Genomic DNA, 23,935 nt, shown 5'->3' with positions numbered 1-23,935 from the left:
AAGAGATGTTCTCTCAGGGCTAGATGGTAAGAGAAAAGAAGAAAGTGACCAGGATAACAGCTCTGCTGAATTTAGTTAGTAGAAAAAAATTCAAAAAAACAGACCCAAAAGGTCCCATTTTAAAAATAAATAAATAACTGCATTTCATTATATGAACAGAAGAGGGAGCACCCAACCTAAGAAGCAAAAGAAACCACCAAAACATGGCTCCCTGTTCCTCTATAAAAATACCTGTTATTACTGAAACATAAAAATTCAACACAAGTAAACATGAACAATATCTACAAATTATTCAAGAATCCACACAAATTTACTTTTTAAAAGCCCTCAAAATTGAGAACTAAAACCACACAGGCAGCCATGAGGCAGAGAGAAAATCTTAACAACACTTCCAACATAGATTAAATATAATTAAGCATTTGAAGATACCAACAAACACAGTAAATCAGGAATTTTGAAACTCAGAATAAAAATGGAAAAACAGAACATGTGAAATGGGAGATGGCTAAACTGAAGAAAGAAATTAAAGAAAAAACAAAATTGTCTCAAAAATGAATAAATTAGCAAGTACCCAAGAAGGAATGAATATGACTAAAAGTACAGTAAGGAGACTGGAGAAAAGAAATAAAAGCAAATAAAATGAAACATTAAAAAAAGTGAAATAGATCAGAGGAAAAAAACTTCTATAAAAAGTAAGAAAAAAATAAAACAATAGATCTGCTATCTAAATTATTTTCTGAAGCTATAATTTTAGAAAACGCTATTTAAATAAAGAAGTCCAGATTTTCATACTGCAAGGATCCACAGTGTACCTGCAAAAACCTGATCTAGAATTCTCAACTAAGATATAGCCTGGTAAAACTAGTATGCATTAAAGGAATCCTCCGGCCTTCCAGACAAATATACCTAAGCTAGTTTACAAAGAAAAGTAAACCAAGCATCTCACTTTTTAATACTAACATATAAAACATCAGTAGAGCAACATTTTAAACTCGAGGGAAAAAAGATGTAAGCCAAAGATGTGATATCCAATCAAGCTATCCTTCAGATATCAAAACTCTAGAGCAACGATGAACAAATTTTGTAAAGGGCCAGAGAGTAAATAATTTAGGCTTTGTGAGCCACATATTGTCTCTGTCATGATTCTTTTCCTTCAGTTCCTTAAAAATGTAAAAAACAGGAGTACCTGGGTGGCTTAGTTGGTTAAGCATCTGACTTTGGCACAGGTCATGATCTCCTAGTTCATGCGTTTGAGCCCTACATCAGGCTCTGTGCTGACAGGAGTCTGCTTTGGATTCTGTGTCTCCCTCTCTCTCTGCTCCTACCCAACTTGTGCTTTCCCTCTCTCTCTCAAAAATTAATAAACATTAAAAAAAAAAAAAAGTAAAAACATTCCTAAGTCCAGGGCCTTATAAAACAGTCTGCAGGCCCTAGTTTGCTTATCTCTGCTCTAGACAAAGTTTTAAATGTGGAAGAAGAAAATACTGTAGCTAGGTGCTTTTTCTAAATGGAACTTAATCCAACCATCCAATCAAGAGATGATCGAAAAGTCTCCTGCAAAAGAACTGGGAGTAATGTTGAACATATTACTTAATTACAGATCTGAGACTAAAACAAAGGTGAGAGGCCAAGTCTAGAAGTATGGCATATAAATGTTATATCCTTTGACAAAGTAGAAATAACACAACTAAAATACATTAGAGAAGAAAGGAGATTTTTTTTTTGATTACCCTGAATATAACAGGTCAGTGGATAATTTTAGAGGTAACAAATGAAAAGCAGAAGCATAAATTTTAAAAAAGGGGAAAGGAACACTAGCATAATACCATAAATGTATTAGTGTAAAGTTAAACACTAGAACAAAAATACAACCTTCCTAAAACACAAGGAGATGGGAAAAGTATAAATAAACTACATAGTAACTCACAGTTGTTATAACATAAAATGACAACTCTAGGGTCAAATACCTCAGTCCTATCAATAACATAAGTTGACATAATTCATCTACTAAATAAAAAATATTTTCAGACTGCCTCATAAAGCAAAACCCAACTCTATCTAGGTTGTATGTAAAAGATATACCTAAAGGGGCGCCTGGGTGGCTTAGTCGGTTAGGCGTCCGACTTTCGCTCAGGTCATGATCTCGCAGTTCATGGGTTCGAGCCCCGCGTCAGGCTCTGTGCTGACTGCCAGCTCAGAACCTGGAGCCTGTTTCAGAGTCTGTATCTCCCTCTCTCTCTGACCCTCCCCTGCTCACGCTGTCTCTCTCTCTGTCTCCTAGAAATAAATAAAAATATTAAAAAAAAAAAAAGATCTACCTAAAACAAAGCATTTCAGAAAGGCCAGGGGGAAGAAAGTGTAAAGGAAGATGAGGGTATACCAAATACATGTATGCAAAAAAGAAAGTACAGGTTAGTGACTTGACATGCAATAAAGGAGAATTCAGACCAAAAAAAAGCACGTGAGTCAAAAAAGGATACTTCAAAGTGCAAAAGTGATATTAGTATTCACCTGAGAACAACTTTGTGCCAAATAACTCATAGAAATCTAAACAAACCAGAAACCACAGGAGATGTAGGGATAAACAGTAACACACTAATAATAGGAGATTCCAATATACCATTCTCAGTCTAAGTAGCTACCTAGCATGAGAATGTGGGGGAAAAATAAGGATAAGGAATACTAAGCAAGGTATTCAGCAAGATAGACTATAGACAAGGCACAAAATAGGGGAAGATACTTGCGACATATATAAGCATCAAAGAAATACCTCTAGAGTATATTAAAAACTTAAACAAATCAGAAACCTATGAGAAACAACCCAAAAGAAACACCTGAAAAGGTACTTCCAAAAAAAGTTACCAAAATGAAGTCCATAATAATATTACAACATGATGAACTTTATGAGTAACATTGGGAAATTAAAATTCATACCACAATTAGTAGTAAGCATCCACTAGACTGAGAAAAATTTTAAAGCATAAAGATAGCATATATTATTAATATCCAGCAACAATAGAACAATTATTTGCTGAAGAGGGCATGCCTTTTGCTCTGAAACCCAAGAGCTCTGAGCTGTGATTCCTCTACCAGGACATGACTCAGTACTCCCAGGCAGGCAGCACTGGATCAGCTGGACATTAAAACACAAGTGGCAACTTTGCTTGTGAGGTTTCTCAGATCACCTGTGAGCCTTCACTTCCTTTGGGCCCAAAGTTGGCGGTCTTTCAGATTACTTGATTAAAAAAAAAAAAAAAGACTGGAGCAGTACATCCAAATGTCGCAAATCTCTCTCCAAACTCTAAAGAGGTCCATCAATTGACTAATTCTCAGTGATAAATGGGATAAGATATAAAAACCTGGCTTTCACTTTATAGGGTGTACCTCAATATGTACTACCCATACCATGGAACACCCAAAGATTTCACTGAATTGGTAGGCTCCTGAAACTTTTTGAGACTTATCTCCCATCCTCTAGCCTCTAAGGCTAGAAAACTTTGATATTTTAAGCTGCAGTTCAGTTTCAGTATAAATATTATGTTGCAATACTTCATTTAAACAAAAAAAAATTAAATCATACCTGCTTGTTCTCTGTTCTAATGATATTAACTCTATTATCTTCATTCCAATGAAACAGACTTAAAGGGAATGACAGATTTGAAAGTCATATTAAAAAGTGATTCCATGAATATTAGCTTTTCACATTTTAATTTTTTTTAATGTTTTATTTATTTCTGAGAGAGAGACAGCATGAGCAGGGGAGGGTCAGAGAGATACAGAGTCTAAAGCAGGCTCCAGGCTCTGAGTTAGCTGTCAGCACGGAGCCTGACGCAGGGCTTGAACCCTCGAACTGTGAGATCATGACCTGAGCCGAAGTCGGACATTTAACTGACTGAGCCACCCAGGCGCCCCAAGCTTTTCACATTTTATATATCTTATTTGACATTGTGTAAACCCAAATGTAACATTAAAACTTCAAAAAGCCTGAGAATATTATATTTAAAGCTCATTAATGATAAACATAAACTACATTTTGTATGGGTAATAAAATCATATTTATATTATAGATAAATTCAAATCATATTAAAATGTCTATAGCAAAGTAAAATAAAAATTTTGGAAACATTTTGTTTATAATTCTTTTCTGAAACTATTGTTTATAAAATCCCTCAGTTTCAAAAGACTATATGAAAAACTGTTGTCCACATACTATAATTCTCAGTGAAAGATACCATGTGAAACTCAAGCATACTAATTAGTTTGCCCATAACCAAGAATCCAAGTGAGGCAAAACAATTAATTCTAAGAAAGGCACATAAAGACAAAATTTTTAGTCAGTAGGCTGCCCCTGATGACCATAAGAATTATAATAGAAATAAATTTAAGCAATAAATTATTCCTCATTACACTGGTGACAAAAAGCAAAGAGTAAAGATTAGAATCAAGGTAATTTTAATTAAAAATATCACTAATTTCACTCATATATTTGTTGTAACTAGAAGTCCTTATAACAGTACCCTGGATATCTCACTCTTTATAGTTTAGATTATGACATATGGAATCAACATCTGTACTAGTTACCTTTTTTTGTTGCTTAAATAATCACTGTTTGATTCTTCCAATGATCTTGGCACTTCAGAATTTCTACTTTGATTTTTTCCAGTCTGGTTTTCTTTTGGAGTGGCTTTCCCCCCTGCTGATGTTCATGTTCATTCATGGCAAATAAAGTTAATAATATTAACAGTAAAATAAAATTTTAAACAAATATGTATCTATATGGACATACTCTAGTCTTGTACTGTGTCCTTCATGAGCTCTACTATACATGCTATAAGGCAACAATTTCCAAAGTAAATTTCATAAAACACTTTATGTGAAAGGAGAACTGTTTGGTCAATTCAGTCTGGGGAAAAAAAGGATTAGGGAACCCTACCAGGAATACAATCACACACACACCCTTGCAGGAGTTCCCTGTTTTGATGTACAATGTGAACCTATAAGATGGGGGTAAGCTGGACTTAAACTTAATTGTCTTATAGAAAGCTTTTGCCAAAAGCATCTTTTGAAATTGTATTGAGGAAACTTCTCTGGAAGAGGCTGGTATAAATACAGAGCATATAATGTCATTTGTTATTTCACATACATTTCTCTTTACAAAACCTCCCTTCATTTTAACGGAATTTCCCTATATAGGAGAACTATACAATGTCTTTAAAATGTTAACATTAGTGTTCTATATGATCTATATGAACCTCACAATATTAATGCAGATATTTTTGCTTTGGATACGTCATATTTTTTAATTTAGAAAAAAATTAATGAGTCATGTTAATATTTGAGAAATCATTTTACAAGGGTGGCCGCAGAATTTTGCAACTTGAAGGCTGTACTGGTTTAATTTTAGTCTAGCTGCTACATTTACCAGCTGGTATATATGAAATAGTCTTTTAAAGACAACAAACAGGGATTTTCTAAAATATATATTCAATGCAAAATGAACAAAAACCAGATATATATCAGCTGCTTAAAAGTTAATAGTAAAATACTCCCCCACCCCAAAGAAAGAAACAACAATGCAAAATTCAGGAAATCTTAAGTAACTTTGATAGGGATACAGCACAAGTATCTCATTCCTAGTAACAGTCTAGAGCACGATGCACTGCACTATTTAATACCTGTGCAGTCTAATAACCTAAAGAAAGCAGGCCTATTCACTCTTGAAAAAATCATATTAGTGTTTTGAGAGCTATAGTAATATATGCATAAAATGTTACAGACTCACAGAAAAGTAAGTGATAACTGTGAAACTATGTTTTGAACTGTGAGATGTTTGCCTGGCAAAGAAGAGAGCAAGAAGAATTTAAGCAAAGAAAATGGCATTTGAAAAATACAGAGTACTAATATATGCAGCATTTTTGGCAATAGTGAAAAGTTCAGTATGACTCTAACACAGCACTGTAAGCAAAGCATGGGCTTTAGTCAAACACACAGGTGTTCAAGTCCTGGCACTGTCACAGCAGGTGTGACCTCAGCTAAGTTATTTCTTTAACCTAAGTTTCCTTATCTCTAAAATGGCATAGTGTGTGTAAAGTACCCAGCACAGTACCCATTCCTTAGGAGTGACTTGACTTCAAGTTCTGATTTCTGTTCCACTGCATTTCGTATTTTTAGATTTTTATTGGCTCATTCTGTTCTCCATAGTGTCACCTAAGTGGTTTTGCTAGAATTGAAATGCAATCATGTTATTCCTATTAAAACAAAGCAGGAAAGAATACCCATTGGAAAAAAGTCTCTTCAACAAATGGTGTTGGGAACACTGGATGGCACCATGCAAAAGAACACTGGATGGCACCAATTGGATTAAAGACCTAAATGTGAGACAGGAAACCATCAAAACCCTAGAGGAGAACACACGCAGCAATTTCTTTGACGTCAGCCATATTAGTAACTTACTAGATACGTCTCTGGAGGCAAGGGAAACAAAAGCAAAAATGAACTATTGGGACCTCATCAAGATTAAAAAGCTTCTGCTCAGCGAAGGAAACAATCAACAAAACTAAAAGGCAGCCAACAGAATGGGAGAAGATATTTGCAAATGACATATCTGATAAAGGGTTAGTACCCAAAAATCAATAAAGAACTCATCAAACTCAACACTCAAAAAACAAATAATCCTGTGAAGAAATGGGCACAAAACATGAATAGACATTTTTCCAAAGAAGACAGATGGGTAACACACATGAAAAGATGGTCAATATCACTCATCATCAGGGAAATAACAAATTAAAACTACAATGAGATGTCACCTCACCCCAGTCAGAATGGATAAAATTAACAATGCAGGAAACAACAGATGTTGGTGAGGTTGCAGAGGAAGGAGAATACTCTGATCCTGTTGGTGGGAATGTAAACTCGTGCAGCCACTCTGGAAGGTGGTATAAGGGTTCCTCAAAAAGTTAAAAAAAGAACTGCCCTATGATCTGGCAACTGTACCACTAGGTATTTACCCAAAGGATACACACACCCCAATGTTTACAGCAGCACTATCAACAATAGCCACATTATGGAAAGAGCACAAATGTCCATCAACTGATGAACAGATAAAGATGTGGTATATATAACATATAACATAACATATATGTTATATATATATATACACATATACACAACACAATGGAATATTAGCCATAGAAAAGAAGGAAATCTTACTATTTATAATGATGTGGATGGTGCCAGAGTGTATTATCATAAGTGAAATAAGTCAGTCAGAGAAAGACAAATACTGTATGATCTCACTCATATGCGGAATTTGAAAAATGAAACAGACAAACATGGGGAAAAAGAAAAAAGAGACAGGAATCATAAAACTCTTAACTATAGAGAACAAACTGAGGGTTGCTTGGAGGGGTGTTGGGTGGAAGATGGGCTAAATGGGTGATGGACATTAAGGAGGGCACTTGTGATGAGCACTGCATGTTATATGTAAACAATGAATCACTAAATTCTGAAACTAATATTACACTATATATTAACTAACTGGAATTTAAATAAAAACTTGAAACAAAGTTCAGATAGCTTCCCATTGCTTAAAAATTCCTTAGTTTTGGAACCAAGACCCTCATAGTTCAAGTCCCTACCCATTTCTCCAGTTGTACTTCATGGTACTTCTTACTCTCCTTTTATCATCATCATCATCATCATCATCATCAATAATAATAATAGTATTGCTACTAATAATAGCTAAAAGTTACTGATCCAACCACCACATTAAGCAAATCCTGAAAGCTCCATTCATATCATGATCTATGTGAAGGAAGCCTTCTGGAAATAAGCAGTGAACCATCTGCATGGCCAAACATTTGCAACCCTGGGCTTGAAGTCCAAGTATAAAGGCTTCTCGATGCCATCTTAAAGAACTTGGGCCTTAAGTAGTAATCAATGAGTCTTTCAAAGGTTTTTAAGCACAGAGAGAAATAATCCACTTGTAACAACAAGAATGATGCTGACTGCACTCTCAAGAACAGACTGGAAAGCAGATTATAAGCAAGGGGGCTACAAGATGGTTTTTAATGTTCCTTATTCTAAGAATCTATTATTTTACAGTAAGAAATATTTCAAAACTTAAAATTTAAACAACTAGAAGAATGATGAAACCAAAGAAGTCAAGAAAGTACACTAGTTTGGGGGCAACAGTAGAGTCAAGTATTAAACACGTTAAAGTTGAGACGTGTCAAAAATGTAGAGGTGTGTAGCACAGACCCATGGGAAAGAACAGAAGGCAACTAATGGAAAGAAATATCCGTTTCCATATGAAAATAGATAAAGCATTACTCTTTCCTCCTTCAATAAAGGGCTTGTAAAACATACTATGCACATTATTACTGCTATCTTTGATAATATCATAAGTTAGAGTTCAGATATTTTGCATTCTCATGCACTACTAAAGAGTAATTTGGTATTTTTAAGAAACTATACAACTATCATTAACAAATGGAAGTCTATATATGGAAAAAAATTATGGAACTTTATTTCACATCACACATAAAAATTAGTTTTCCAGGTAGATTAATAAACTGAAATGGAAGTTCAAAACATACAAAACTAAACTACTGTTAAGAGATACATATTCAGGGGCGTCTGGGTGACTCAGTCGGTTAAGCACCTGACTTCAGCTCAAGTCATGATCTCGCAGTTCATGGCTTTGAGTTCCACAATTAAGTGATATCATGACTGGAAAGCAATATTTAACACAATAGTAGAGACAAGCCTACATCAAGAAGGAAGTAAAAATTTTCACTGAGCATCTTGCTGACATCAAATAATAAAGTAGGTGCATCTCATCCACATTTCTCATCAGAAATAGTAAAACACGTCAGGATTAATACTAAATGCACCTATGATTTTTTAAAAAAGTTTTTCAAGGTTTGGGGCACCAGGGTGGCTCAGTTGGTTAAACGTCTGACTTCAGCTCAGGTCATGATCTCACAGTTCATGGCTTTGAGTCCCACATCGGGCTCTGTGCTGACAGCTCAGAGCCTGGAGCCTGGTTCAGATTCTGTATCTCTCTCTCTCTCTCTCTCTCTCTGACCCTCCCCTGCTCATGCTGTCTCTCTCAGAAATAAATTTTTTTAAATAAAAAACTTTTTTTTAAGGTTTATTCATTTTTCAGGGACAGAGAGAGACAGAGCATGTGTGGAGAGGGGCTGAAAGAAAGGAAGATACAGAATGCGAAGCAGGCTTCAGGCTCTGAGCTGTCAGCACAGAGCCCTACGTGGGGCTCGGACTCACAAGTGTGAGATCATGACCTGGGCTGAAGCTGGACGCTCAACTGACTAAGCCACCCAGGTGCCCCTAAATGCACCTATGATTAAAGAAGGTGCTAAGTTTTAGTTATTATTGGATATAGCATAAACTTAGAATATAAGAATGGTTATACTTGAAGATGAAGAAAAATGTAACTGGTTAAGAACATGTATATTTTACAGCTGTAATGGATGCTGCCATTAATGGACAGGGTCATTTCAGTTATAAATATTTAATGTATCTGCTTTTACATCACAGTTTATTTCCCATAGGCATTTTTTTTCAATAGGTTCTTAGAGAATAGTTTCACCTTTCTATGTTTAATTTTGTTTAATCATCTACCACCTTTTAAGGACTGAATTATCTGTAAATTGATTAATGTAATCAGGTAAAAATTTACAATTCTTTGAATACAAATGTCTCCCACCATTAAAGTCGTTTTCCTTCTGTTCGATACTGTTTTTGTGGCTAAGACCCTTCTCACATACGGCAATAATACCAAGGTTCTATGCAGTAATCACTTCTTTCTCCTTTAACCTTAACTCTATCTGAAACTATTATAAAAGAAGGTAGAGTTTATTTATGTGCTGTAAATATTTTGACTTGGTTTTTAACATAATACTCAACTTGGGTTTTTTTCTCTCCCTTAGTGAAACTATTTTTAAAAATCCCCAAATGGACTTGTAGCTTTCTCTTATACTGCCACATTTGTAAGGCTAGATTTGCCCAGAATTTGCTCACCGACCTGACTACTAAAATGTACTATAATAACCTCTTTGTTTTTCCCATCCCAGTTGAAATCACCTTCTTCCCGATTCTTGTTAAGAAGCTCTTTCAAAGTATTTAGTAAAAAACTGGGATCTGTTCCAGGTTCTTCTTTCACCAAAGTTACACTAACTGGTCTGTGGATTATTCCATCAGCCTCAGCAACACCATTATTAGTCTGCCGCCCATCTAAAGAAACCGTTGATGCTGAGTAAATATTTCCTAAGTGATCCATTATGGGAAGCAAATATAATTCTGGTTGAAGAGCCTAAAACATATAGGAAATTTTTTAAAAATTAGTTTGTAATTTAAAAAACAGTAAATTAAAAACTTAGCGTTATGTTTAAAATGTCACATTACATACATATGGAGGGGCAAATGACTTAAGTTTCAGTTCTGATTCTTGCTTTGCCTTCACCTAGAAACAATAAAAAGAGAAAAAAAATACAGCTTTTGTATGTTTGCAATGATTTTTAATCCAACTTTTTTTTTTGTAGAAGGCACATATCTGTGACATAGAAATCAAACCTAAAAACTGATAACTAAGGCTAGAGTCTAGAAAATGTAGAATATAATCCTATTTCTATTCACTGCACAAAACATAAAAGAAAGTGCATGTCATTTCGTGGTAATGACTATGGTTATCACCTGCATGGACTCACCATATGCCAAGCACTATTCTAAGTGCTTTACATGTAATAGCTCAGTTAATCTCCACAATTCCATGTGATAGGCACACATATTAGTTCACAAACAACAAGAGTAAGGCAAAGAGAAGTTAAATAACTTGCCCATGATTTTATAACTAGACGTTTCCAAGTTGGGACTTAAAACCAGGTAATCTGGCTTCAGAGTCCAATGTTGTAAACTTTATTTCCTAGTATATAACCCATGGAGTTCGTTTGTTATTCATCCAACCACCCATCCATTCACTTAACAAATATGAGGGCATACTATGGGTCAGGCAGTATTCTCTACAGTAGGAGATACAATAGTAAACAAGGTGAAGTCCTTGCTTTCATGTAACTGCTATTCTACTTACGAGAACATGATTAAAGAAACATGATTTAGGAAAGTGCTATGTGATTTATGAAAACAAGAGTGATGGAATAGAGAGTAACATAAGAAAAAGAATATCTAAAAACTAGGTGGTCAGAGGAAGGCCTTTTGAAAAGATAATACTTGAGCTTCAGACCTGAATTATGAAAAGGGGAAGCAAGCTATTTGAAAGTCAAGGGGAAGTAATTTCCAGGCAAACTCAAAGACCATAAATCAGAATGAAGTTTGCTGTATTTGAGGACCAAACAAAAATTTTTGTGGTTGAAATGGAGAGTCAAGGAGAAAAATAGCAGTAGATGAAATCTAAGAAGCGGTCTATTCCTCAGGCCCTCCTATCTCTGGCCTAACCACGGCAAAAGTCTCCTAGTTACAATCCCTGCCTCTAGTCTCTTAAGGCTCTCATCATGTCACCTTTTGATCAAAAACTCCAATGCTTCAGAAACAAACAAAACTCATTAATCTGGCATTCAAGACCTTCAACAAATGACTTTACAACCTGCTCTCTATTTCCTTTCATACCATGTTCCAATTAAAAAAAAAAACACAACAAAACCCCACTATTTCTTAGTTGCCTACTTTTCCACTTCTCTGCTCATCCTATATTCTCTGCTCAGAAGGCTTTTCCCACCAACATTTTTGCAAGATCAAATATTTATCTTTCAAAATCCAAACTGAATGTCTCTTCTTTGTCAAAGTTCTCCATCTCCCTTCTTCTCCTGCTGGAAGTAATTCCTTTTTCTTCTGAATATACAAAATATGCTAATTTAATTTCTCTCCACTACTACACTGAATACTCTTTAAGGGCAGGATCCATATCCAATTATTTTTTTCTCATTTATAGAAAAACATCAATAAATATTTGTTGAAAACAGTAAAATATTAGAAGGACTTTGGAAGTTCACTTAAATTACCTTTATTAAAGTCCCTTCCAACCTAAGATTCTGTGATTAATATTTTGTAGTTTTAGCTATCATGAAAAAGAAAAGTTATGAGAACTGTGCTTTTTCTTCTTTGAGAAAAACTTAAAGATGAGTAAATTAATAATCTATCATACTGAATAGAACGCAAAAGACAAAAACTTCAAATCTAGCTGCTGATCCTGAGAATTCCACGTAGCAAATTCCTTAATAGTACTAATCTAGAGGGAAATGTCTATTTTTTTCTATTATCATTCATTATTTAATTGTTCAATAAACATTTAAATGTCTTTAGGAGCTAAACACCTTGTTAGGCACTGTATAAATACAATAGTGAATAAAATAAAGTCCTTGTTCACAGGGAGCTATAGTCTAAAGGCAGAGTCAGATATTAAATAATCACGTAAATAAATACATACTAATGACATAATATGTTAACCAGAGTGGAAAAAGAATATACTGCATTTTTGTTTAAAAATGGAAAGTATTTTTATTTTTTAATTTTTTAAATTACTTTTTTAATGTTTTATTTATTTCTGAGAAAGAGAGAGAGAGAGAGAGAGAACAGGAGAGGGTCAGAGAGAGAGGGAGACACAGAATCTGAAGCAGGCTCCAGGCACTGAGCTGTCAGCACAGAGCCCGATGCAGGGCTCAAACCCACCAACGGTGAGATCATGACTTGAGCCAAAGTCTGACGCTTAACCAGCTGAGCCACCCAGGCGCCCCTAAAAATGGAAAGTCTTGATAAAAAAATAAATAAATAAATCTTACGTTGATATGAGAAACCAGAAACCTGAGATCCAGTGGCTTGCTGGATTAAGAATTTCAGCTCAAGAGGGGCACCTGGGTGGCTCAGTCAGTTGGGCACCCAGCTTCAGCTCAGGTCATGATCTCACCACTCGTGGGTTCGAGCCCCGCATAGCTCTAAGAGAGTGCTGACAGCTCAGAGCTTGGAGCCTGCTTCAGATTCTGTGTCTCCCTCTCTCTCTGCTCTTCCCCCACTCACACTCTCTCTCTCAAAAATGAATAAATGTTAAAAAAATTTTTTAAAGAATTTCAGCTAAAGAAACTTTACTAAGAAACCCCTGCAAACAGAAACTGCAAACAGGACTGTTCAATAGATAATAGCTGAAACCCCCCAAAATATATGTGCATATGTTGGAGTCCTATCATTTCACACCAAATGAAGCTAGCTGTGGCCCAAACAATGAATTTCTATTTTTGTCCAGAACACAAGTACTTACTTAAAATGTTTTTAAACACTATCATTTAAATTTAAGAATACATATTACTTATATAATCACATTTTAACTTTGTCTTTTCTTCCCAAGGAAATGCACACCCATCATTTTAGTGTCCAATAATACACTACTAAGACCTCTTTTTTTTTTTCAATGTTTATTTTATTTTTGGGAGAGAGAGGGAGGGAGAGAGAGAACGAGTAGGGGAGGGGTAGAGAGAAAGGGGAACAGAGGTTCTGAAAAGGGCTCTAAGCTGAAGTAAGCCAGATGCAGGGCTTGCTCTGAACTCAGGAACCTTAAGATCACAAACTAAGCTGAAGTTGGTTGCTCAACCAACTGAGCCACCCAGGTGTTCCATGACCCATCATTTCTTAATGATCTATGTATTCAGCAATACTGCCATTTCATTATGATCGAGGTTACTTATCTCATGTTAAGAAGCTGAGTTGAGGGGCACCTGGGTGGCTCAGTCGGTTAAGCGTCCGACTTCAGCTCAGGTCATGATCTCATGGTTTGTGGGTTCGAGCCCCACGTTGGGCTCTGTGCTTACAGCTGAGCCTGGAGCCTGTTTCAGAATCTGTGTCTCCCTCTCTCTCTGACCCTCTGCGGCTCGCTCTCTGTCTCTAACTAAATTTTTAAAAAAACATTAAAAAATCTAAAAAATAAAAAGCTGAGTTGATAAGCATTTAAGAAACATAATTTCTTAAGGTATGCTCTCTTTAATCAAAAGGAAAAAAGGTAATTAAACTTACCACAGCTAGATTATTTCCAATGCATTTCAGAAATAAAAATTTTTCTGCAACAGCATCTTCACCAAGAAACTCACCAAGACGCTCTCTGAGGGCTTGTAAAGTAAGGTGTGGAGATACTCTGAAATATGACATTGCCTTATTATGTAGAATGAAATAGGTTTCAGCTATACTACAAATTTGATAACATTAGTCTAGCGATCTCAAACATAAACACTAATTCAATATATCATATATGGCTTAGTATGTTGTGTTTCTTTATTGCCTGTCACTTTGTAAAACTTCGGGAATTAAAAAAAATTATTATGCAGATGAATACTATTTATAAAAATCCTTTCTGTACTGAAAAGGAATTTTTAAAAAATCTTTGTTATGGAGCTTATACATATATTAAAGAATGCTTTACCCACAGATATTTGTTTTGGAAGTTTGACAAGATTGGCTGGTGCTTAAAAATTTCTTTAATGACCAAATGTCAGACTCTACATCTTTGCTCATTAGGGATACTTCATCACTCAACATCTAAAACTTAAAGCATCATTTATGCTATTGTTTTGAGTTCTTGTTTTTCTCGGATCTTATGGGAAACATTATGTATTTGTTCAACCAACAAGTATTTATTGAGCACCCACTATGTGTCAGACACTGTTCTAAGGATGGGAATATAGCAATCAACAAAAGAGATAAAAATCTCTGCCCTTAAAGACTTTACAGTCTAATGGTGGGAAAGAAAAAATTAACAAAATAAGAAAAATATTTATTTTTTATAAAAAAATAAGTCATAAGGCATTGCTAAGTACGGTAGAGAAAAGTAAAGCAGGGAAGGGAGCATAGCTACAATTTAAAATATAGTGATCAGAGAAGCTCTAAACAAAAAAGTAATATTGGAGTAAAGACCTGAAGATGAGATACGATACATAAGGGCAGAAAGAGCATTCTAGATTAAGAGAACTGTTAAGTATAAGGGTCCTGAGGTAAGTCCATGTCTGATGTGTTCCAGAACAGAAAATAGACTAGTATGCTTGAAGTGATGGGGAATATAAGGAATTGTGTCATGTATGCTTTTGTGAATGTGAAAATACACATACACATACATATAAATGTACATATACATATACTTATATTCTGTTTCTATTTTGAACCATTCAGTGAAAAAGTCATTGTAGATATACTGGTTTAACCACTATTCACAGCTTTTCAACAGGTTCTAACTTCAGATAATTTCTCTCTATATTCTTTTTGTCTGTAACCATAGTAATATATACCAGTTGTACTTTTTTTTGGGGTGGAAGTGGTATGGCTAAGTGATATCTGTTCCTACAGTACTTATTAACTGTTATATAGCATTATTTATTGATAGTATTAAGTTAGAAAGTGGATCCATCACATGGACCAGAATTTTTCACTTATAACTTAAATTTCAAAAAAACCCTCATTTTTCTCTGCAGGAAAAAAAAAAGATTGCCTTATCAGGCATATTATAACATGACCACAAAATACTTGCCTTATAAATCCAGCTGAAATGAATTTGTTAACAACTTCTACTGAAATGGTATTTAGCTTATAGTTCCACGATCCTTCAGGGACATAAAAAACATGAAGTTCCACCAACTGAATAAATTGAGAAGACATCAGTTAAAGTATTTTTAAAATGAAAAAAATGAATTGATATCCTCTAGAATTTTAAAGTTAATAAACATAATTGAAATAAACATGTAATACATGTATCTTTCTGAACAAACAAAAAAGGAAACAAAGAGCCAAAATTCTAAGTTGGTGACTTGGCACTTAGAGCACATCTTCTCCTTAGAAACAATGTCATAGATGTGGTCTTAAGGTGCTCTAACACCTTTACCATATGGTGTTCTTTCTGTGGCTTGAAGTAAGAATAACAGTCCACCAAGATCAGTTTTCTCATTACCAACCTTTCCCTTTCCCTTGATCCCCACCTACTCAGTTCTGTTGTAGCGATCCTGTGGAATCCTTATACTTTACATTTGTCTCCCTAACATAGTTGTGATGATTGCTAGTTCTCAGCAAATGCAAAAGTGTGAATACTGTGGTCTGGGAAATATTTTTGTTTCCCAGGATTCTAGGAAGAACCTATTCCTGACAGTGATGGGGAAAGAAATGGTTGTTCTTATGTAGGGCATGTCTATCAGCTTAGTTTGTCTGTGCTTTTAACCATTTTCTTGGGGCACCTGGGTGGCACAGTGGGTTAAGTGCCTCACTCCTGGTTAGGACTCAGGTCATAATCTCATGGGTTCCTGGGTTTGAGTCCCATATCCGGCTCCACATGGACAGTGTGGGGCCTGCTTAGGATTCTCTCCCACTCCCTCTCTCTCTGCCCCTCCCTAGCTCATGCGCTCTTTCAAAATAAAATAAACTTAAAAAAACTAATAAATACCATTTCCTTTTTTTTGTTTGTTCATTTTTGAGAGAGACAGAGAGCAAGTGGGGTAGGGGCAGAGAGCCGGGGAGACAAAGAATCCAAAGCAGGCTCCAGGCCCTGAGCTGTCAGCACAGAGCTCGACATGGGACTCAAACTCATGAGCCACAGATTATGACCTGAGCCAAAGTCAAACGCCCAACCAATTGAGCCACCCAGGTGCCCCAACACCATCTTCTTTTCTAGTAATGTTTTGTTAAACCTTAATTAGAATCCATCTACTTACATGAATAGACTACCACAACAGAAACAGAACAATTATGGCAAATATAGCCTTATCTTTTAGTCTAATGAAGTTTGTTATTCATTGCATATTAAAACTCAAATGACTGTACAGTATTAAATATATGAGTAAAACTTCAAAAATTTGATTATGACCTATAATTAATATTAGTAATTTTTATAGGGGATGAAATTGGTTTTTTAACTGAATGTTTTGCTCAAGTTGTCTTTATAGACCAAGTAAATTACTTCTATACATTTGATGTGTGTACAGATCTGATGTGAAGTTTGCCATATGCTGTATTTTGAACATCAGTGCATTTAAAAGATAATTCCCTAAGTAACTATTCATAGCTGACACTATACTATTTTTAAGTTTATTGATTTATTTTGAGAGAGAGAGTACAAGCAGGGCAGGAATAGAGAGAGAGGGAGAGAGAGAATCCCAAGCAGGCTCTGCACTAATAATGGGCTCAAACTAATAGTTGGGCTCAAACTCACGAACTGTGAAATCATGGCCTGAGCCCAAATCAAGAGCTGGACGCTTAACCAACTGAGCCACCCGGGCACCCCTACACTATACTAGTAATATTATAATATTTAATAGCTACAGAAATATTTGCAAAACCTTCAGAAGTTGTTAGTAAATATGACCTTATCCTTTATATAAATGCACTAATAGAAGAAAAAATATTTATTGAACTAAAACATTTTACTTTGTTTTTATAAACAAAGTAAATTCTGTCAATATTTTTATAATAATTCATGAACTATAATTCAAAGCGCCTGTATAGATTTAATTCCATAATTGAATAAGTAGGCAAAACAGAGAAAATATAGTTAATAAAACATTTCTTGGCCTTGGAAACATTTTGTGATGTAAAATAACTTACAGTAAAGTTGTGTTTATTTATTCCCTAAACATATTTACTGAAAGTCTACCATGTGGCAGTACTGTTCTAGGCATTCGGGATATGCAGTGACTAAGACAAAGATCCTTGCCTGTGCATAACTCTACCTTCTAATGAGATATCAGGACAAGAAGGGGGAAGCAAGTGAGGCACCCACCTCAGGTGCAAAATTTAAGGCTTCACCAAAACCTCAGTAATCAAAATAAATACAACACTAAAAAAAAAAAAAAAACAAAAAACAAAAAAAACAACTATTCAATACCAAAACTTTCATGATAAGCAAAATATCAAAAATTTAAATAAAGAGAGAAGTTAATACTACTATTAGAACCTGAGGCAAAAGGAAAACTATGAACCTCAATATTAAAAAAATACATTTCTGGGGGCTCATTTGGTTAAGTGTCAGACTCTTAGTTTGGGCTCAGGTCATGATCTCATGACTCGTGGGTTTGAGCCCCGCATTGGGCTTTGTGCTGACAGCTCAGAACCTGAAGCCTGCTTCAGAGTCTATGTCTCCCTCTCTCTGTGCCCTTCCCCTGCCTGTGCTCTCTTTCTGTCTCTCAAAATTAATAAATGTCAAAAAAAAGCAAACATTTCTTAGGGTGCCCAGGTGGCTTACTCAGTTAAGCATCTGACTTCAGGTCAGCTCATGATCTCAAATTTCATGGGTTTGAGCTCCAGGTTGGGCTCTGTGCTGACAGCTCAGAGCCTGAAGCCTGCTTCAGATTCTGTGTCTCCCTCTCTGCCTCTCTCCTGCTCATGCTCTATCAAAAATAAATAAAACAAAAAACAGACAAAAAAATTTCTCAATGGTTAACTTTTTCCAGAATAACAAAGCAGTTGAAAAAATACTGAAAATTTTAAAAGTATACATTAAAACTCAACACTATTTTAGTGTTAAATACTCTATTTATATCAAAACATGAATGTATTATAATTTTACTTTCCTGGCTTTCATGAAAACAGCTTACCAATATTTTCATCAAAACTATTAACCATTAAAAATACATTATATTTATAGGCACATATTTTTGCCTTTTGCCTCAGGTTCCAAAATGACCTATCAGATTCTGTTTCTATTTAAAATGCTATTAGAATTTTTTTTGGCATAAATATTTCACTAAACAAATCTTGTATTGAATTATTTTAATTGTGGAGGGTTTTTGAGGGGAGGCTTAAATTTTGCACCCAAGGCAAGTGACTCATTTGATTTAGACTAGATTCAGGCATGTGAGGGACATAAACAATAAATAGTAAATATAAAACACTGATAAATTATATGTACATTAGAAAGTGGTCAGTACTGAAAAAAAAATAAGTAGAGCAGGATGAGGAAAACTGGGAGGATAAAAAAGGAAGTAGGTTTCAGGTTTTGGGTTTTTTTTTTTTTTTAATTTGAGAGAGAGAGAATGAATATGAATGAATGAATCTCAAGCAGGCTCCATCACACAACTATGAGATCATGACCTGAGCCAAAATCAAGAGTTGGTCGCTCAACTGACTGAGCTACCCAGGCACCTCAGAAAAGGTGAGATTTACGCAAAGACTTCAGGTGAAGAAGAAATTAGCCAAGTGATGATGCAGAAGTAAAGAATTCCAAGAAGAATTAAAGCAAAGGTCTTAAGGTAAGAAAGTGCTAGTGTGATTAAAGCCAAGAGACTGAGGGAGAGAGTGGTAAAAGATAAAGTAAGAAAGATGAGGAGAACAAGGAACAAATTAAATAGGATCTTCCAGGCCATTGTAAGGTCTTCATCTTTGAGAATGGGAAGCCAATACAGAGTTTTAATAGAAGTACATCTGAGATTCATTTTATATTGTTATTTTAATATAAAAAAATTCTAAACATACATACAAATAAAAGGAACAATACTATGAATACCCAAATACCTACTACTTCGATTCAAAAGTAACCATCGTGCCACATTTACTCTCCACCACCCCACCTCACCCCCGCCTTTATTTTTAAAGGCATAACTGCTACCTGCAGCACCTTTTTTGGATGTGTCTGATGTTTTGGAAGCTTGACTACCCTTCCCCTACAATCAGACCTTGAGAGCTTGTCTGGAGGTTCTAGCAGGGGACCAGAACTACTCGTATACCCTTTGACTGAAAAATGGTCATCCTTTATTGGGAGGTCGTCCTCTTCAATCCAGCACACAATTTTTGGAGGGATACACATGGAGCTGTGAGGGAGAAAGGGGACTCACCTCCCCAGCCAGATCAGTCAGATGAACCCTGGTGACCAATGGGGTGACGGATGTCGCAACCAAATTATCCTCAACCAAATTATCCTCATATTCTATCTCCCTCTCTTAACAAACCAAAGTAAATCAGATATCATGAAAATAAAATCCTAATGCTTTGACATCCATCTCCTAAAAATAAGGACTTGTCTAATATAACCACAGTACCACCTTCACATTTCAGAAAATTAACAGTTCCTTAATGTAAAATAATATCCATTCCACATTCAAATTTCCTTAATTGTCCATTTGTCCTCAGAATATCTTTCAATCTAGAATCCAATCAAGGGTAACACAATGGGGCGCCTGGGTGGCTTAGTCGGTTAAGCGCCCGACTTTCGCTTGGGTCATGATCTCGCGGTTTGTGGGTTCGAGCCCCGCGTCGGGCTCTGTGCTGACTGCCAGCTCAGAGCCTGGAGCCTGTTTCAGTCTGTGACTCCCTCTCTCTCTGACCCTTCCCTGCTCACGCTGTCTCTCTCTCTCTCTCCTAGAAATAAATAAAACATTAAAAAAAAAAAATTAAAAAAAATAAAAAAAGGGTAACACATTGCATTTGGTTTGTCTCATCTTTAAAAATCTTAATCTGCAAGATTTTTTTCCTCCTTTTTTAGCATAGTGTAGTTTCATTTTTTTAAATCATTTTTTTTTATCATGAAAAGTGTATCCTGTAATCTCCATCCCTGATTTTCCTCATTCCACCCCCTTTCCGATAACCATCAGTTTTCTATAGTTAAGAGTCTGTTTCTTGGTTTGTTTCTCTCTCCTTTTTTTTTTCCTTTGCTTGTTTACTTTGTTTCTTAAATTCCACATACAAACAGCATCACATGGTATTTGTCTTTGACTTATTGTGCTAAGCATTATACTCTCTAGCTCTATCCATGTTGTTGCAAATGGCAAGATTTCATTCTTTTTAATGGCAGTATTCCACTGTATGTATGTATGCACACATTGTAAATATAAACAATTATTTCTATATATGTAAAACCATTTTTTTATCCAATCACCTAATGATAGACACTTGGGCTGCTTCCATAGTTTGGCTATTGTAAATGATGTTGTAATAAACACAGGGGTGCATGTATCCCTTTGAATGACTGTTTTTGTATTCTTTGCATAAATACCCAGTAGTGAGATTGCTGGATTGAAGGGTAATTCTACTTTTAATTTTTTGAGGAATCTTCATAATGTTCTGCACAGTGGCTGCACCCATTTGCATTCCTACCAGCACTGCAAGAGGTTTCCTTCTTCTCCGCATCCTCTCCAACACTTGCTCTTTCTTGTGTTTTTTTATTTTAGGCATTCTGACAGTTATCAGGTAATACCTCATTGTAGTTTTGACTTGCATTTCCCTGATGATGAGTGATGTTGAGCATCCTTTCATACCTCTGTTGACCATTTGGATGACTTCTGCCCATTTTTTATTAGATTGTTTGTTTTGGGGTATTGAGTCATAGTAGTTATTTATATATTTTGGATACTAACCCTTTACCAGATGTCATCTGCAAATATCTTTTCTCATTCCATAGAGTTTTGTTTTGTTAGGTGTTTCCTTCACTATGCAGAAGCTTTTTATTTTGATGTTCCCAATACATCTTTGTTTCCCTTGCCTGAGGAGACATGTCCAGAAAAATACTGCTACGGCTAATGTCAGAGAAATTACTGCCTGGGCTCTCTTCTGGGATTTTTATGGTCTCAGGTCTCATATTTAGGTCCTTAGTCCATTTTAAGTTTATTTTTTGTATGGTAAAAGAAAGTGATTCAGGTTCATTCTTTTCCATGTGGCTGTCCAGTTTTTCCAAACCATTTGTTGAAGAAACTGTTCTTTCCCACTGAATATTCACTTCTTTGTTGAAGATTAAGTAACCATATAATAATGGATATCTGGGTTTCCTGTTCTATTCCATTGATATAGGTGTCTATTTTTAGGTCAGTACCATACTGCTTTAATTACTACTTCTTTGTAACATGACTTGAAATCTGGAATTGTGCTTCCTCTAGTTTTGTTTTTGTTTCTCAAGATTGCTTTGGCTATTTGAGGACTTCTGTGGTTCCTTACAAATTTTAGGATTGTTTGTCCTAGTTCTGTGAAAAACACTATTGATGGGGCACCTAGGTGTCTCAGTTGATTGTGCACCTGACTCTTGGTTTCAGCTCAGGTCACTATCTCACAATCTGTGAGTTCAAACCCTGTGTTGGGCTCTGGGCTGGGGGCAGAGAGACTGCTTAGGATTCTCTCTCATCTATCTGCCCCTCCCTCCTGCTCGCTCTTACTCCCTCTCTCAAAATAAATAAACATAAGCAAGAAACCATTTGAAAGGGGCTTATTAAAAATTGCTATTTGTATTCTGATGGGGGCTGCGTTAAATCTGTAGATTGCTTTAGGTAGTTTGGATATTTTAACAATATTTGCTCTTCTAACCTAGGAGCCTAGGATGTCTTCATGTCTTCTTGAATTTATCAGTGTTCTATGATTTTCACAGTACAGGTTTTTCACCTCTTTGCTTTAGTTTATTCCTAGATATTTCAGTGTTTTTGGTGCAACTGTATATGGGATTGTTTTCTTAATTTCACTTTCTGCTGCTTCATTAGTATACAAGAATGGAACAGATTTCTATACATTTTGTATCCTGAGACTTTGTTGATTTATGACTTCTAGTAGTTTTTTTGGTGGAGTCTTTAGGGTTTTCATCTGCAAATAGTGAAAATTATGCTTCTTCCTTACCAATTTGGATGACTTTTATTTATGTTGTCTAATTGTTGTGGCCAGGACTTCCAGTACTATGTTGAATAAAAGTGGTGAGAATGGATTCCTTATCTTGTTCCTGATCTTAGGGGAAAAGCTCTCAGTCTTTCACCATTGAGTATGATGTCGGCTATAGGTTTTTCATATAAGGCCTTCATTATGTTGAGGTATGTACCCTCTAAACCTACTTTGCAGGGAGTTTGTCGTGAATGCATCTTGTACTTTTTCAAATGCTTTTTCTGCATCTATTGAAATGATCATATGGTTTTATCCTCTCTTATTGATGTATCATGTTTACTGTTTTATGAATATTGAATCACTCTTGCGTGCCAGGAATAAATCCCACTTGATGGTGGTATATGATTTTTTTAAATATATTGTTAGATTTAGTTTGCTAATAGTTTGTTGAGGATTTCTGCATCTATATTCATGAGATATATTGGCCTACAGTTCTTTTTTTCTGATGTCTATTTTGATATCAAGGTGATATTGGCCTCACAGAATGAATTTGGAAGTATTCCTTCCTCTTGTATTTTTTGAAATAGTCTGAGAAGAATAGGTATTAACTCTTTAAATGTTTGATAGAATTTGCCTGTGAAGCCATCAAGTCTTGGACTTTGTTTTTTGGGAGGTTTTTTTTTTTTTTTAAATTTTTTTTATTGATTCAGTTTCATTGCTGTTAATGGATCTGGTCAAATTTTCTATTTTTTCCTGCTTTAGTTTTGGTAAGTTACATTTATAGAAATTTTCTCATTTAAGTTATCCAATTTGTTGGTGTATAGGTTTTCATAATATTATTACAAGTGTTTGTACTTCTATGGTATTGGTTGTTATTTCTCCTTTTTCATTAGTGATTTTGTTGATTTGGGTCCTCTCCTTTTTTAAAATCAATCTTGTTAGAGGTTTATCAATTTTGTTGGTCTTTTCTCTGAAATAGCTCCTGGTTTCATTGATCTATTCTATTGATTTTGATTTTATATCTTTTTCTTTCTTTGCTTGTGTCTACTAGATTTATTATTAATATAAAAAATGTTAAAAAGAAAAAAATTTATTCTCTGTTATCGATTGGCTGTCATCCTTCCCTCTTGCCCACACAACTCCTGACCCATTTCCTCATGGCCAGTTCAAAACTGAGCCTGTTCACTGCCATTTTCACAGAAAACAACCAGTGCCAGGGATGCAGGGAAGAAGGTTAGATGAGGGTGAGAGTACTGTCCAGGTTCTACCCAAAGGTAGGCTGGGTGGAGATTTACAGAATTCCGATGAAAGGGCTGGTGGCCTCACAATGACACTGTCTAAACTGGGCTGGAAAGGAGATAGGGCAGCCTGTCAG

General features: G+C 35.4%; 1 protein-coding gene across 4 annotated transcripts in view; it reads right to left on the bottom strand.

Moving 5' to 3' along the window:
• The window catches only part of SPATA1 (spermatogenesis associated 1), a 52,531-nt gene that overhangs the window by 13,050 nt on the left and 15,546 nt on the right, over positions 1-23,935 (bottom strand). For 3 of the 4 annotated variants that reach the window (XR_013336851.1, XM_077771132.1, XM_077771133.1), the window contains exons 3-8: positions 15,539-15,645; positions 14,038-14,155; positions 10,433-10,486; positions 10,108-10,336; positions 4,582-4,696; positions 3,581-3,638 (exon numbers count right to left, since the gene is read on the bottom strand). Coding sequence is in view for 3 of the 4 variants with exons in the window: in XM_077771132.1 (XP_077627258.1) it covers positions 3,581-3,638; positions 4,582-4,696; positions 10,108-10,336; positions 10,433-10,486; positions 14,038-14,155; positions 15,539-15,645 (681 nt within the window). In the remaining variant the exon portion in view is untranslated. The remainder of the gene's footprint in view (positions 1-3,580; positions 3,639-4,581; positions 4,697-10,107; positions 10,337-10,432; positions 10,487-14,037; positions 14,156-15,538; positions 15,646-23,935) is intronic. The other variant, XM_077771134.1, reaches the window with a different exon arrangement.

Source organism: Crocuta crocuta, unplaced genomic scaffold (genome assembly GCF_008692635.1).
Source record: "Crocuta crocuta isolate KB4526 unplaced genomic scaffold, BGI_CrCroc_1.0 scaffold125, whole genome shotgun sequence".
Taxonomy (NCBI): domain Eukaryota; kingdom Metazoa; phylum Chordata; class Mammalia; order Carnivora; family Hyaenidae; genus Crocuta; species Crocuta crocuta.
This window is presented reverse-complemented; position numbering and strand designations above follow the sequence as displayed.